We start from the raw sequence: 17,570 nt of genomic DNA, 5'->3' as shown, positions 1-17,570 counted from the left end.
TTTTTACTTCTATTTTTATTTTTTATTTTTTTTAATCATGTAAAAAATATTGACCTGCATTTTTTTAAATATGCATCAACTATAAATTTAATGACTCAAAGATAAAAATTAAAATTTGAGAATAATATATGATTGATAAAAGATAAAATAATAATTTTTTTACATATGAATAAATAAGTAATGCAACTTGCCCCAAAAAAATAAATCTATTTATTTTAACTTTAAAAAAAATTCAAATAATAAATGCATTACTTAAAATAATAAATTTTAAGTTATTTATGTGGTGTGAAATAATATTATATTATTGGGATGTTATCTAACATTAACTTTAGAGATATTATATATCTTTAAGTATTTTATCAATAAAAATTAAAAAAATATTTGCATTAAATAATTTAATAATGTCTTAACAATTTAAATATTTTATTTAATATTGCATGAAATTAAAGAATTTTATTAAATAATGATAAAATATGTATGAGTTTGTGATAATATATATGCAAAACCTCAGGAGAGACGAGTGAAATTTGTCATTTGAATAAATAAAGTAATTAATGGGCAATTTTGTCATTTTTGGTATGACATCAGTAAATTCTATTAAATAACCGAACAGTGGAAGAATCTTGATATTAGTTTCAAAAGTAAGGGAGATTAGTGTAATTATTGAAATCACATAGGAGATCTCTGTAATTGTCAGAAAGCTCAGGAGAGGTAAATGTAATTTATCTAAAAAATAATGTTTTCAAACTAACAAGCATATTTTAGTTGTCATTTAAATTAATATAAAATACTTTCTAAAAAATTGAAAAAAAAAAATCATCATATTTTTTACTACTTTCATTTTTCATCATAGTTTTTAATATTTTGATTTAGGCCTCGTTTGGCAAGTGCTTCTTTTAGCCAAAAAGTTAAAAAGTTACTAAAAAAATTAAGAAGCCAACAATTCATACAAAAAAGTCAAAGATTTTATTATTTTATTTTTTCTCTATTTTTTCCATATCTTTTCGTAAAAGTCAAAAAATCATCCCAAACATACTAATTTTTCACATCATATTTTATTCAAAAGTCAAAAAATTACTAAAAAAATCTATTCCTAAACGAGGCATTAGATGTATCAAAATGACATTTGCACCCAACATTGTCAAAATTGATATTTTAACTTTATCATTGCCATTTTGATAATAAAAAGACGAGTTGGTCTGGTCTTATCTAAAACACAGAAAGGTATTCAAAAGAGAACCAACCCTCAGCACTTTACAGCAGGGGTGGGCATTGGGCCATTGGTTCCCCGATTCCGTTTTATTTTTTTAGGATTTGGAAATGATGTATTATAGGTTAGGAAAATGTTTGATGGTCTGAATTTTTGTACTTTGAATGGTTTAAATGTATTAAAATGATGTCGTTTTGAGTGTTTTAAGTCATTCGAGCCATATTTTTTCAGGCCACCTAACATTGTTGTATAGTTTATTAGGTAGGGTTGGGTAACATTTTTAGCCCAATATATTAATGGGTTGGCCTTGAGATTTATATTTTTAACACAGTCTAGCCCTGTTTGGCCTGTTATTAAATTAATTATAATACATTAAATTAATTATAACACAGTCTAGCCCTGTTTGGCCAGTTATGATCTAAACTTTATCTTTATTGATTTTATTAAAACTCTCATTTGTGGTGGTGTGTGATTGAATTTATTTAAGAATTCCTTTAATTTATACCCAAAATCCTTTCATTTATAATGATGTTAATATATTTATTTAAAAAATATAATGTATTATTGAATTTAATTATGAAATGTTTTATTTTTTTTTTAATATATAGTTCAATGGATGGATTTTAAATTTATAATTTTTTTTGAGCTAGGGTTTGACAGATGTAGAGGCCTGATGTTAAGATCGGGCCGGGCTTGGACAAAAATAAAGTCCCTTATTATGTAGTGTGGCCCTAGGCCAGTCCGACATATCACCACCCCTACTGTAGACCAGAGAAATGGACTTTAGAATTAAATTAAATTAAAATAGGTGGTGTAGTAGAAATGCTTTTTCTGAAAATATAAGCTTCATAGTGAGAATTTAGGGTTGGTTTGGAATGTTTTAAAAAAATATACTTTTTGACTTATTGGTTTATATGGGTTGGGTTTGATGTGATGTGTTAGAGAGGTGATGTGATTTAAATAAGATGATATGACTTAAATAAGATAGTGACTTTTTGACTTTTTTGTATTATTTAGTAGAGGTCAAACTTGGCCTTAATATTGAAATACTACAAGTACTGCCACTCTTGTCTGTCTCACTATTTTTATTAAAATCAAACACAGGTGTAAAAGTTCCTGTAATCAAATAACACATCTTGTTTTGCCAAGAATTAGTAATTATCACATACTCCTCCAAAGAAATAAGAAAGAAAAAATAATGGATAAAGCTGCCATGGGCATGGACGTGATGCTTTGAGACGAGACCAATGATGATGAACTTGCAGAATTTGTAACTGAGTTCTTCGAATTGGGTGAACCTGCAATTCATCAATTAATACTACAGTTAGGATAGATATGAAATTTGAATCCGAGAATCTCATGACTAAGAAAGTGGAATATATATGAATGACAAGTAAAAAAATTTGCCAAAAACAGTATGTAATTTGCTAGAGAAACTTGCATCTGACTCGATTATAAATTGTGTTTAGATTATGAATTTGTATAAAGATTTAAAAAGAGAAAAGAAAATATGAGAAAAATGTTCGTTTTCATATTTAAAATCTGTCCAAAATTTGTGATCCAAAACACAGGAAAAAGGAATGGAGTGTGGGAGTACATATATATGTGTGCGTGTGGTATACCTGTAGTAAGGCAGGCGATGGGGTTAACATGCTGGCCGCATCTGCCGGGCAATTGCTGAGCGTCGGTTAGGTTGATGCCGTACTGCTGAGCTGCATTGGTGGCCTTGATGCTAATCATACTGCATAAGCATTCAGGGTTTGATTTAATCACAGATTTGAGAGGATTACAACAACTATCTGGTGGGTTGTCATGGCTCCCTCTAAGATTAAGGTAGTTGAAGCATGGAATAAGCTGGTTTACGCACGACGTTATACTACTGCCCTGTTGTTGGTGTTGTTGTTGTTGTGGTTGTGGTTGTGGTTGAGCCCAGCACTGATCTGTAATCATCATCATGATACCCAACACAACCATAACCATAACAATCCATTTCTCACTTTCACTGCCTGCCCTACACAAGTTAATGTTAAACCTCCTCCTCCTCATCATCCCCATCTTTAATTAATTATCTGTACTGTACTGTACTGTACTAACTTCAATTTTGTGTTGTGTTTTTTATGATGATCTCTCTCTGTATTATATATATGACACACACACACACACACAGAGATAGAGGAGCTTTACATGCCATCATGCAGTTGTTGGATGGAGTTGGTGATCCAACTGATGGCCTTGTATTTGACTCTTTTAATTGGAGCCAGGATGAACAAAGGCGGTATACAAGACCGTTGAATAGGTTGAGCTACTTTCCTTCTTTTGAAAAACAACAACAAAATTTGTCATCTCAGAAATAATTTTAAAGAGAAAAAGAAAGATATCCATGCGCACAAAACAAAGATCCAATTGACTTCACAATAAGAAATTGAAAGAAGCTAAGCATCTTAAGGAACTAGTTGAACATAGATGGCCCTGTTGGGCCGTAAATTTACCACAGATCTTATTTTAATGATTCAAATCGTTTATTTTATCGCATATTTCTTGTATATCAATCACAAAAAAAAATTAGATTGATTCGATAATCATAATCTATGCGAATTGAACATGTTACGATTATCGGACCGACTTAATTTTTTTTGTGTTAATGAAATACACGAAATGTATAACAAAATAAACAGTTCGAATCATGGAAGCAAAACTTATAATGAATCTCACGAGCCTAAGCAATGCCGTCCAGTTTAAATTAAAGACTGAACGGGACCACTTCCTATTTATTTATATACAATCTATAATGGTATGTAAACGGGAAAAATAGAAAGTCAAATTATAAAGACTGAACAATATACAATCTAGTATGTAAATGGGACAAATAGAAAGTCAAATTATTGGCAAGGAATTTCTCTCGTATGTACTTGCGTTTGGAAATATTGTTAAGCCAATAACACACCAACTATTATTTACATTCATGTAATGGATGTGCATTATTATATGTTTTTTTTTTTTTTAGAATTTAAATCCAAACATTTGTTAAAAGGTTCACAATAAATAACAAATAAATTTTTTTAATGGCCTAAATTTATTTAATAGCCCTTCAAAATTTTAAAATCATATATATACCGAGTTATTTATGTGGGTTTGAAATTTAATAGTTACTTTAGAATTAGTCTTGATAGCTAAACTAGGATCTCGTTTAGAAACAATCTATTTTAGTAACTTTTTGATTGTTTAGTTAAAATATGAAATAAAAAAATTAATATGTTTAGAATAACTTTTTAATTTTTTACATAAATATGTGGAAAAAATAGAGAAAAAAAGGATATCTTTAGCATTTTAATATAAGTTGTTGGCTATTAAATTTTTTTAGTAATTTTTTGACTTTTAAACTAAAATATTGAATTGCCAAAAAACATCTAAGTAAAATAGTGAGTCAAATCAAACTTCAGATAATACATATATCCTTGCTTTGCTATAGCGTGCAAATCTAGCCCCGACCTAACCTGGTCGGATCGATGCCCACCCATAGGCCAATGCCCATAGTCCTACATTTCGCATGGATAAATCCACCATGAGAGAGAGAGAGAGAGAGAGAGAGAGAGAGTGAGTGAGTGCGGGGAATATCACTCTCCTTGTACACGACCTGCACCCCAGCTCATGTCTAGATTTTCCCCAATCTGACCCAGAAACCTTTTTTCTGGCACACATTTGGTTCATGGAGCAACAACACATTTAAACAAAACCTACCCACACCTCACCCCCTCAAATTGTATCACAATAGTTAGAAAGCAGTCGGAAGATTTATTTCAAATCCACAAAAACAAAACGCAAGTTGGAAATATACCCGTTCTTCTTCAACTGTCCTTTATTGTGAACAAAGCCTTATCTATATACAGAAGATGAAGATATAACAACCCAAACAGAGAAGCCAAAAAAATAGTAGAGCAGCTTCGAGTCCATCTAAATTGTGAGAGTGATACCATGCAACTGCCATTTGGCAAAGAAATTTTGTCCACAACATGCGTCTTTTTTCTTTCTTTCTTTCAAGAAATATAGCCAAAAAGGCATTGTGGAGACTAGTTTCCTTCAACAATATGATCAAACCGCTAAACATAATATGTCATGCCAACTTCAATAAGGCTGATGTGGGGAATGTGAAGCGCCACAGCAGGGCCCCTGCAATTCTTACGAAGAAATGAATATGCAATGTCAATAACAAACTTTTTAAAAAATGATGAAGTTCTCCTCGCCTTCACGTAAGAATGCCCCATTATATAGGCAACCCCTGCTTCCTTTGCTTGGATCAAGTCCATTAGCTCTTCTCTAACCGATGGATCCATCCCAGGCCTCTGTGGCAATTGAAACCTCACTTGGCGCCTCCTCATCTGCGGGCTTTCGTCATCGTAACACGATCGCAAACTCTGGAGGGTTAAAGATTTACTACTTTGGATTGAGTTGTTCGCAGCTAAATCCTCTTGCTCAGATACTATTAGGCATGCGTTTGATTCAATGGTTCTGGTGCTGCTTATGACAGCCATCCTCCCATCAAATGATGCATTGTCTGAGCTCGATAAACTTGGTTCTACAGCCTCCATCTGGATGAACTCCGCTATACTTTGGATAAGCTGGTTCTCAAAGTCTCCATCATCTCGTGAAATGTCTTTATACCCATACCTCACAATGCAACGGTACATCCGATAGGGTCTTGGGCATACGCGACCAATAAGAAATCGTTCCTCAGATGAGACATAGGGTACCTGAACAGATTTTACACAAACAAAAACCAATACGGTGTGGAATGCTGGGAGGTTTGTCACAAAGTGAGAGAAGATTGCAGGCACTCCTGTCGCCAATTCTGAGTATATGAGGCCTATTCCAGGCACACGGACAATACCAAGGCTAGGGCCCAGGCCAAGTATCCATCTCAAAGGAACTTTGTTGTGAAGATCAAAGTTGTACTTCTTGCGGGTTCCATAGTGCCAGACACACATGATAACCAGAAAGACAGAAGAAAGAACGAGAGAGACCCATCCGCCTTGAGGAACTTTTATGAGTGCAGATGACAGGTAGACACCCTCAATAAACCCAAAAAGGAGAAGGAATGCTGTAACTAGTATAATGTTTCTCTGCCAGACAAAGAGTCCAACAAGTCCCATGAGACCAGTTGTGATAAACATAACTGTCATGCAAGCGAGACCTGGGAATCAAAAACCAGACAATAAGAAAGATAATCCGTTAAAACAAACAAAACAGCAGAAAGGTAAGACACTCAATAAGAAACTGACTAGACACAGAGAAAGGAAGGCAAAGCTTTTCTCCTGCCTGTGTCATATGAATGGCAGATGCAAAGAAGCTTGGAGCTCCCCAAATGGACATTCCTAATGGTAAATTGGTTCGGTTACCAATATAATCTATATTTATGATCTAACAAATTTTCAAGCAATAGCAAAAGATAGAGTGCAAATGTGTGGTTGTATGTGTGCATCCATGTGTTTATGTGTAGGAGTGCTTAGAAGTTACAAGTAACTTCACATTTCTCTTTTATTTATAAATTGGGTAAATTACATTTACCTTCCCTGAGGTTTCTGACAAATACAGGAACCTCCTCTGTGATTTCAATAATTACAGAAACATCCCCTACTTTAATTGACAATATCAAGATTCTCCCATTTTTTGACTGCCGTTCATATGACTAACAGAAGATGCTGATGTCATCAAAGATAAATACTAAAATGTCTATAATACCCTTAAGTGTCTTGAACCCATCCATCTCTTATTTCTCTCTCTCCTCTATTCGTCCTACCTTGTTTCTTATCTACATTGCTCCTGTTACAAACCACAGAATAGCCACCACCCACAACTTATAATAACCACCACTCAACCATTTATTCATAAAATTACCAAGTGACCCCATCTCCCAAAGCCACCACCCACAACTTACAATAACCACCATTCAGCCATCAAATCTGTGATCGTGGATTTGGTGGTGTTAAAAAAAACTCTCTATATATTATTCATCGCAAAAGTGTCAGCTTGTTTTGTAATAAAAACCAATACAAAAATATTAGATTCCACTATTTTAATCCATACAAATCAAATAAAAACATAAAATTGGCCAAACACCACCAAATAATTTTCACAAACAAAATCAAAATCTAACAATCAAACAGATTACATCAGCAAAGCAGAGACTAGTTGGAAATTGAAACCTCTTGTCCTGACTCCCAAAACTGGGGCAAGCTTAATCTCATTCCTTACCATCTCTTACACCAATCTAGCAGCATAACCGCTTTCCACCTTTGAAACCAACATTGTTGCGTTTACCTCAGCCATAACCTTTTCCCTCCACTATTAAAACCATAACCACCATCACCTCTGTGGGTTTGATATTCATATATTATTCATTACAAAAGTTCCAAGTTATTTTGTACTAAAAATCAATACAACAATATTAGATTCCATTATTTTAATCCATACAAATCAAATAAAGAACAACAGAAAATTGGCCAAACACCACCAAATAATTTTCCCATACAAAATCAAAATCTAATAATCAAATAAATTATATCAGCAAGGCAGAGACTAGTTGGAAATTGAAACCTCTTGTCTGGACTCCAAAAACTGAGGGAATTTGTGGAGTGAGTAAAAGGCAAGCTTAATCTTATCCCTTACCATCTCTTACACCAATCTAGCAACACAACCCCTTTTCGCCTTTGAAACCACCATCGTTGCATTTACCTCAGCCACAATCTTTTCCTCCACTATTACAACCATACCAACCATCACCTCTTTGGGTTTGGTTTGGATTTGTGCGATTCAGAACTATACTCTACAGTGGTTGTTCGATTGCAGAAAAGGAGAAACAAGTGTTGGTGGTAGTCTGATTGTAGAGTTTGTTTGGAGAGGGTAGGTTAGGTTGGGTGTGGTGAGGGTCGTTGGTCGTCGTCACAAGAGAAAAAAAGAGGTCCGATCTCGTCGTCGGTGGTCTCCTCGTCGGAGTCGGAGACCAAAAAGAGAGGCACCGTTGGATTGGGTTGGGTTGAGAGAGAGAAAGAGAGAGAGAGAGAGAGAGAGAATAGGGTTTGATTTCACTGTTAGGAAGATAGAGAAGGAGAGATATGAAAGAAATAGGACAATGAAAGAAAAGAAAGAAATAGAGAAGTAATGGATGGTGGCTTGGGTTAAAAAAGTAAAACAGCATACTTTGTAGGGTATTTCGTCTTTTCACACTTAAATTAAAGGGTAATATGGTCATTTTGTATAGACAAGTAATGTTGTTTGTGCAAAACTAACGGATTGGGGAAATCTTGATATTGTTAGTTAAAATAGGGGAGGTTTTTGTAATTATTGAAACTACAGGGGAGGTCCATGTATTTGTCAGAAACCTCAATGGAGCTAGAAATAAGTGTTTCTGTGCAGCTCGCAAGTATGCACATCATGATCTAATACTTTCTACCTTTTTTTTTTATTTTATTTGTTTGCACATGCTTACGTGTATGTCAAGACGTTTCTTATTCTTCCTTTTGATGTGGGTTTTTTCTTTAATTTGGGGGCAAATGGGTCATTCAGGTCTCTATATATGTGTCCTGTGACACATGCTTTTAGGGTGGGGTCGGAGAGCTAGAGTGCAATGTCTGTTTATGTAGCACATGCTTACATGTATGTCCACATTTCTGCTTTTTTTGATGCATTTTTTCTTTTTCTTTTAATTGGGGCCAAAATAGACAGCATCATTCAGGTCTCCATATCTGTGACACATGCTTATGTCTATACATTGCATGTGTCCTATGTGTTTGTGTGTGCACAGGTCAGATTATGAAACAGAAATATGAAGATGACATTAATAAATAAAGCAAGACTTGGAAAACTAGTTTTGGAAATATAAATAAGCTATAGGCAAGATCAATATAATGCTCAAAGATTTATGAGAAAGAGAGAGATCATGCAATTCCCAAATTGATTCTTACCATAAGCATTTCCAATTAAAGTTGTATCCTGGAACCCAATTGTTATAGCAAGAGTAATGATCATGAGGATCCAGTTAATTTCTGGTATATATATCTGCCCATAAATATTTTTTGAGGTGTGCACAACCTTGACTCGCGGAAAGCAACCAAGGGCATGGCATTGCTTGATAATGGAGAACGTTGCAGTGATGATAGCTTGACTTCCAACAATAGCTGCTAGAGTAGCAATAATGAAGACAGGCCAAAATACAGCATCTGCAAGATAACCAACGATCAAAAGAAGATCAAGACAAAATTTGGCTTAATCAACAAAATGTTCAAAGTTCCAAGTGTGGTGAAAATGAACAAACCAGGTATTGAGTCATAGAAGCTGTTAGGAATGGATGAGGTATTTTTAGACAGGAAAGCAGCCTGGCCCATGTATTGCACAACCAAGCAGGGGTATACAACAAATGCAAATGCAAGCTGCACAGATAAGAAGAATGTTCAGATCACTAACTGTACATAATTAAAATGGATATGTACTATTGTAGTAAATTATATGATGTCCATACAATTTATATACACAGGGCACAATGTTTTAGGCATTACATGTATTCTTCGAAAAATATCCATGTCAGCTCTTTTTAAAAGAGAAGAATGTGATTGGGGTGATAGGGATCAGAAGTTCACCGGAGAGTGCTAGAACACGTCATCCAGAGGAGGACTGGGGAAGAGATGGAACAGTCAAGCTAAGAGAGAATGGGGAAGAGATGGAACAGTTCAATGGGTGTAAGTTCGGCAGGCTTGATTTTTAGGATGGGGGCATATACGAGATGCACGCAATTCCTTCAATGTAGTTCCGTTTATGACCTAACACATGGACCTACACATGTCCCTGAAGGCTACGTGCAACTTCCAATGAGTCATGACGTGTAAGGTACATATCCCTGCCTACATGTTAACGACACCCAGCAGCATAGGAAGTATCTATGAAGACAATATACTAATTTCATGGAATTCACATTTTAACACCTTATCCATTCCCCTCATTATAGCAACTCCACTAGCATCAAATTCTCCAGGATTGATTTGATAAAGTAATAACTGAATGCCACACGCGCGCACAAAAAAAAAAAAAAAAAAAAAAAAAAAAAAAGGAAGAAGAAAAAAGAAAAAGGAAATGCTTTATATATGACATTTGTAGACATTCCCTGTATTCTTCCAAAAATATCCACGCTCTATGCACATGCCATGCCTCTAGTGTTTAGACATGTGAGGCCTGCAAACCACGGTTGGAGTATAGAACCAGCAGTAGATATATGACATTTTGTAGACATTCCCTGTATTCTTCCAAAAATATCCATGACACTTCTTTTTAAAACAAAAGACAATATACTAATTCACAGAGTTCACATTTTAACAACTCATCCATTCCCCTCGTTCATAGTGAAGCCGCTAACCTCCAATTCTCCAGGATTTATGTGAGATAGTAATAACTGAATGCAAAAATAATAATAATAAGAGAACCAGCAGCAGTGGTAATGCTTGACCTATATTACCTGTTTCAAACTTTAGTTTCCGACTCTCCACACAATGCAATAGACTAAACAATAAAATAATGCATTTGAGACCTAACAGGACTGGAAAATATGGTGGGTCCTCAACCCAGCATCAGAATACCACTACCAGTAACCTATTATTGTTATCAACATCTGGCCTCAGTAATTCCTATTTCCAGAATACAGATCAGATTAGGACTTACCCTTATGGACAAGGAAGTGAAGTGGCCAAGATCTGCAAACATAGCTTCAGTACCTGACAAGCCCAACAAAGCTCAGCGATTAGGAGGCACAATTCAAGGAAGGATAATCAGTATTCTTAGTTTCATGAAGTAATGAATTGTATATGTATAACAAATACTAACCACTGTCTAGATTCGTGAAAATGACTAAACTGTTTCAACCAAAAAAAGAGAGAAGAAAAACTAAACTTCATTTTTCCATACCTGCAATACTAAGCATATCTGTAAACCTGAAACAAGTCACTAGTGCACAGTTCCAACATACCTGTTATGCATAGAAGGATCCCTCCAAGCGAAACCCATCCTTCTTTACCAGTCTCACTAAAGAACTTCACGATATAATGTGGAGAAATTGCAAGTACAATTTTTGGGTTCCAATGTATAGTGTTGTACAGCCCAACGGAAAAAATTGATATCAACCAGATAATAACAATTGGAGCAAACACAAAAGCTACCCTGTGAGTGCCATAATGCTGCAATGCAAATAGTCCAACCAATATGACACAGGCAAGCAATACCAATTCACCTACATATAAAAAGTAGCACAAACGATAAGAAAAACAAAGTCAGCACATGGAAATCCCAGTTAGATTGTGAACAGATATAAATGGTGAAACTAAAACTGAATCAACACCTTACCTTCGGTCAACTTATGTTCAGTAACTTGAAGCCCTGATACTGATGACAGAACTGCAATAAAAAAAACATGAGCCCAATGTTAGACCTCTTTGATCCACAAGAAAATTAAAAAAGACACGGGTTCTGCACTTCCATATTTCTCAAAGAAACCAAGAATAACAAACCATTGAAAATCTAAGTCTCTAAATAAAACCGCATGCAAAAAGGAAAATGCTACTAACAGAACATTCAGCAGATAAAATCCTATATTTGGGAGATAAAATTATTTCCATAACCAGAATAGGCAGCAAGGTGAACCCAGAAGACCCAACCATCTAATGATACAATTACAATGTAGGACAAGTATTGCAGTAAGTAGTTTTGGTGCATAACCTATGGTAAGTTTGTCAGACCAACAGAATCGCATGATAAGCAGAATTGACACATCATAACGTGTGAGTTGGGTGATCGGTACAGTTCAAAAACACAGAAATAAAAAAAAAAATTAAAAATAAAAACAACGAAATATAACATCAATTACTTTTGCTTATTGTCCCACTGGTGAAACAAATTAGAATTCAAAATGTAGATTTGCAAAGCAATTTAGGAAATATAAATTCATGGATTCAACTACAAAAGCCAAACTGTGGATGATAACAATATGTAAGAAATTTCAGGTTATTCCACTTGAAAACATAAATGACTTAAGATTAAGTTACCTGAAATTGCAGAAGTAATCACACCATCACCTATGACCATGCAAGCCCCCAATAACACCACAATAAGTAGAGATGTCCGCACTTTTTTGTGCTTTTCAAGAAATCTCTTCAGTGATGAAGAACCTGGACCCTGTCTTGAGGGGCCATATCTGTAAGCAGACAGCTCCTCATCAGCCGCTTGTTGATTGGGAAGTAAACTAAACTTTGCATGCCTGCAAAGCAGCGAGTAAAGAGCAAATGTCCCACCTGATAATTGAATTAGATTTGGTAAAATATAACCAGAGACAAACCTTATCAATGAGCATTTCATTAAAAGAAAGTCTAGGCGCACCTTCGCCATTATCATCGGCACTCAATACCAATAACACATATTTGAGCAAAGGAATTAACGTCAGGGTCCAAAAAATTAATGAAAATGCACCAAATATTGCATCCTCATCCTGGTGATTCTGCAACTTCCCTATGAATGTGCTTTTAAAAACATAAAGAGGTGAAGTGCTCAAGTCTCCATATACCACACCAAAGCTTTGGTATGCTAGCATTAGATTCCTCGAGAGATTCACCCATGAATACTGCAAGGCCACATATATTAAGTTCAGTTCAAGTTCAAAACTCATTGGATTGATGCATTGTTCAAACATGATAAACTGTTCACATTAATATGACGTTAAACCATAGATATTGCAAACAAGACAGAACAGGGAAATCCAAGAAAGGTAAGTTGGCCAGTGACCAGACATCTCAGGTTTGATTTTTCCTGGGATTACCCAGTGCACATGGCTTGTATGTGTTGGTGAGGATCCATCCTTTCTCATCAATTTTTTTTTATGAGCCTTATACTCTCTCATCATGCAACTCATCTAGGGCCATTTCTTCAGAAGTTGTAAGCTTCTCTCATACATTCGTGTTACCTTTAAGTTTTTCAAAATGCCTTTGTTGCTTACCCTATCTTTCTTGTCTCACTACTCATTCTCATTGCGCTAATCCATTTACAGTCGTTTCATAAACAGGTACCTTACAAAGCATGGTTGAGCTCGTAGGCACACAAGACACCTAATGCATGTTACTATGTCCATTCTACTCTAATTCCATTAAAAAAAATGTCAAAATCAATCTCTACGCCATAGGAACAAGCATTTCAAGATACTGAAAATGGTTGTTGTTTGGTATTTGTTCATCATCATTATTAACAATTTCACTCATTTCTAATCTTATACATTTAGATTCTAAAACATAGTAAGTAATTTTGGTTCTAATATAATCCTACTTAGCTTACTCAAGCTTATCACTGGCAGACAAAAGATACAAAAAGGAGCCACTTCTGGCTTCCCCATTTGTTCATGGAACATGATAATGATAATCCTAAGTGAATTGAATCAGTAACATGCTATGGTGCATGCATGCAAATAAGGTTTGTCACCTCAAAACATAAGATTCCGTCATCAACTTGAGATACTATTCAATATGCTTGGTTAGAGTTTTCCAAAAACACTTTTTAAAAAGTTCTACTTTCTTATTTTTCGTATTTTTTTGTTTTTACTGAATTTTTTTAATATTTTAAGCATTTTTTTCAATTTTTAGACATATCTAACATAAATTTACCTAAAAAGTAAAAAATTTGTGAAAAAAACCTTTTAAAAATTTACTAAATATCAAAAATACAAAAAAAAATTACGAAAATTCAGTACATTTTTTTTGTATTTTTATGTATTTATTAATTTTTGAAATATTTTATACAATTTTTTTATACAATTTTTTTTACTTTTTAGATACATCTAAGTAAGGTACATCTAAAAAAGTACAAAAAAATGTTTAAAATTTTAAAAATATTCACTAAAAATTAAAAAATACGAAAACCAAAAAACTCAATTTTCAAAAAACTTAATCCAAAAAACTCAAACCAAACACACTAATTATGTTTGACTCCCCATTAGTCCATGATGTTGGTCTTCAAAATCAGTTAACTATGCATAAGATGCAGGTTCGGCACACTTTTACTTGTCCCTAATATGTATGCAGCATTCATCAGCTTAGGAGATGTGAAATACAGTCTGCATGGTGTAAAATACTTGAAAATGACGTGATGGACTAGTGCACTGATAAATGCAAAACCATAGACATCATATTACCACAACATATATCAAAAATAATAAAAAGACTTAGAATTGCAATTTAATGCCAAAACTAGCATGCCTAGCCATGGGTGAAGGCCACCAAGACAGCCAAAAACAAATAGGAATTTTAGGTGAGTTAATATTAATTGTTTTAGGATAGAAAACCTTGAAAAAGCCAAAAAAATTTAAATTCATGGCTTAAAACAAATAGGAACTTTAGGAGAGTTAGAATTAATTGCAAGAGAATTTCTTAAACAACTTGTATTAATAGAAAATTGCATGGGAAAATTACCCGACCTGATTGTATTTTTTTTTTATAATTTTATTGGCACGATCCCTGCACCTTAGAGGGAGCACACCCCCCAAGACCCAAGACCTTGCCACCAGGCAAACCCCTTGGGGTTACCCGACCTGATTGTATTTATTCCAACCTGATTTGAATAAAAAAAAGGTTTGGGACAGTATTGATTGTGTCGGGTAAAGTATAGGGGTAGGTAGGTTAAAGCTGTTAGGGTTAGAGTAAAATATTAAATTGTATTAGTAAAATAGTTGAGTTTAAAATCAACAATTCGCGCGCAAAACCCAATAAAAACCCGACCCGTTACCATCCCTAAGCAGAACAACGCCTAATTAATACACATTAATGTGTGTTTGGGAGAGAAAAGATTGAGTATACACCTAACCTTTAGCATAGTGCACAAAGTGGTTGCCTTGTGACTTGAACCCATAACCTCAAGGTTATTAGGCCAAGATTTTACCATTGAACTAATAGTCACCCCTGTTACCATCCCTAAGCATGCTAGAAAGAAATTTATAACAAAATTTTAATTTATGTTATAATCACTTAACAAATTTATTTAAAAAAATTGTGGATAATTTGATTTTATCCAATCTTAAAAGTTTACCTAGGACCCCATAAAACTCAAGGTCGGTCCTAAAAGTAGTGACAACAAAACTGGACTTGTGCAGATTCCCTTATTGAATTTATACCCTGCACATGTCAAAGTTTAGAATTGACAATGTTTAAAGCAAAACTTTTGCAGCATAAGCATACAACATGAAACACAATGGTACCATCCACCCTGTTCGAGTGCAAGCATTCTAACTGTGTGCATAAATAAATAAATTGTGCTACCAGCTAACCAAATAAATCCAAATGTGATGACAAACTGATGAGCCTAGAGACAACAGTCAGATCCCAACCAACAAGAAGTTGACCTAATGAGTAAAAAGTGTGACAACCCCATATGTTGTCTATAAAATACGTGTATATATATATATATATTAAGGCCAAGTTTGGCATGATTGAAAAAAGACAAAAAGTCAAAAAGTCACTATCCTATTGAAGTCACATCATCTTATTTAAGTCACATCACCTCTCTAACACATCACTTCAAACCCAACCCAAATCCAACCCATATTTCATAAAAAGTCAAAAAGTGCACTTATTTAGTCTTACCAAACTAGGCCTAAGGGGCTCCTATAAGAAACCTAATTTCAATTAGTAAAAGCCAAAAAGGTCAAGGCCACTAAGATGTCAAACATTTGCTGAGTAGTCACTCAGAATAATTGGTTGTAAAGATTACTCATGCATTTCTGCAATATCAGCTAAGTGATTCAAACTTCATGGCAAGTCTCGTAATTCTTAAGCAAGCTTAGAAATGCTTACTTTCTCCTTTCTAATGTCAACTCTGGAAAATTTAAAAATAAAAACAACAGAAATTCAAACTCAAAGAATTTGTTAAGAAATAATTAGAATTGAATTTGCATATTAAATTGGAACGACTAGCAGAAAGGGGAAAATGTCATCTGAAACGATTAGGGTGTATCGTTACCCCGTGGAACAATATGACGTTTTCTGAGAAGGTGAAAAATAAAGGTTGGTTGTAAACAAGCATTAAACCCTATTGTTATGTTTGGATTTGGATGCTGTATAGTGGAGAAAAAAATTGGAAAATTTTAGATTGTGCATCATTCACTTTTACCAAATGTTCTATTTTCTCTGCAGAGATGCAAGATCTAAACAAACGAATACAAGCATAAATCAACCCAACCCAACCCAACAAAATAGACAGCAGTAGAAGGTAATAAGGAATTAAAGAAAACAAATCAAACTATGGAATGCAGAGAAATGATAAAAATAATTCGGGAAGAGAGGCTCAATCAAACCGGAGAAGGGTTTCGCGGAGTAGAAATTCCAAATTCGGGCTCCATTGCCATCGGACCAACCTACCTGTTGTCGAAAGTAACGGACAAACTAAACCACACACAAACAACCTGTTATGTTATCAATCATCTTTATTCATCTCTCTGTCTGTGCCTGTGTGTGTCCTGTACATTTTCAAACATAGCAAATAAGCATCGGTCAGTTGCTAAGAGCCTAGGTCCCAATCGAGCGCCACATCTGTTGTTCTCCGTGTTCAGAGAGAGAGAGAGATATGAGTGAAGGATATAGCAAATAAGCATCGGTCACTTCCTTCACATACTCCTCACGCGGCTCATACGCGAAGGATATGCGATATCAATCCTAATCTCGTCTTCATCCTTATCTTTATCCTCCTACGATTTTGTAATTTTTTTCATGGGTTTATATTTATTACAATTTTTTCACACTTTTTAAAAATTACAACTCCTTAAAGTTCATTATAAATTGTTTCTCTCAGTAATTTAATTTTTTTAAATATCAATTTTATTCTTACGAGGTAAATTATATTAGCATCTTTTTATATTTTAGAAATTACAATTCCTTTCCCAAGGTTTAAAGTATCATTACCAATTACTCCCTCGGTTAGTATTAGTTGAAAAAAAAAATTATTGAAAAAAAAATTAATTGAAAAAAAATTTGTTATCAAAATTTTAAATTTCTGTTTAAAAACTAACGTAAGATAAAAATTACACTGACACCCCTTGAGATTTATGTTTATTACACTCGAAAGATAAAAATTATATAAAAATAATAATAATTTTTTATTTTTTATTTCTTAACCAAATTAATTTTTAATTTTTTTTAAAAAAAATTTAAAAATCAAACCACAAATAACTTAAGAATCTTTTGATAAGTCATTTCTTACGTTAGTAACTTATTTAATTATTTATTAATTTTACGATATTTTTACCGAGACCTGTTTGGTAACCATTTCGCTTTCAGTTTTCAATTTATATTTAATT

The 17,570-nt window shown here is 34.1% G+C and overlaps 2 protein-coding genes across 4 annotated transcripts; both read right to left on the bottom strand.

Moving 5' to 3' along the window:
• Nucleotides 1–2,251: 2,251 nt before the first annotated feature.
• Nucleotides 2,252–3,387, bottom strand: LOC145789963 (Bifunctional inhibitor/lipid-transfer protein/seed storage 2S albumin superfamily protein). Its single transcript, XM_082867730.1, has 2 exons — nucleotides 2,833–3,387; nucleotides 2,252–2,508 (listed from the first exon to the last, which is right to left on the bottom strand). The coding sequence occupies exons 1-2, from the start codon at nucleotides 3,263–3,265 to the stop codon at nucleotides 2,372–2,374; spliced, it is 570 nt and encodes a 189-aa protein (XP_082723856.1). The 5' UTR covers nucleotides 3,266–3,387; the 3' UTR covers nucleotides 2,252–2,371.
• Nucleotides 3,388–4,982: 1,595 nt separating this feature from the next.
• On the bottom strand, nucleotides 4,983–16,973 carry KUP3 (K+ uptake transporter 3). Of its 3 annotated transcripts, XM_028260509.2 has the most exons (10): nucleotides 16,572–16,926; nucleotides 15,308–15,393; nucleotides 12,620–12,860; nucleotides 12,289–12,534; nucleotides 11,591–11,641; nucleotides 11,217–11,477; nucleotides 10,913–10,965; nucleotides 9,519–9,633; nucleotides 9,169–9,423; nucleotides 4,983–6,398 (listed from the first exon to the last, which is right to left on the bottom strand). In XM_028260509.2, exons 3-10 carry the CDS (start codon nucleotides 12,828–12,830, stop codon nucleotides 5,308–5,310), a joined length of 2,283 nt encoding a protein of 760 aa, XP_028116310.2. In that variant the 5' UTR covers nucleotides 12,831–12,860; nucleotides 15,308–15,393; nucleotides 16,572–16,926; the 3' UTR covers nucleotides 4,983–5,307. The 3 variants fall into 3 exon arrangements, with proteins under 3 accessions (XP_028116310.2, XP_028116260.2, XP_082723855.1); XM_028260459.2 differs by lacking the exon at nucleotides 15,308–15,393 and having other exon boundaries at nucleotides 16,572–16,973; XM_082867729.1 differs by lacking the exons at nucleotides 15,308–15,393; nucleotides 16,572–16,926 and having other exon boundaries at nucleotides 12,620–15,262.
• Nucleotides 16,974–17,570: the final 597 nt, after the last annotated feature.

The sequence above is a fragment of the Camellia sinensis genome, chromosome 4, assembly GCF_055761805.1.
Source record: "Camellia sinensis isolate YWXY chromosome 4, ASM5576180v1, whole genome shotgun sequence".
Taxonomy (NCBI): domain Eukaryota; kingdom Viridiplantae; phylum Streptophyta; class Magnoliopsida; order Ericales; family Theaceae; genus Camellia; species Camellia sinensis.
Note: the sequence above shows the minus strand (reverse complement) of the source record. Positions and strands in the feature narration are given on the sequence as shown.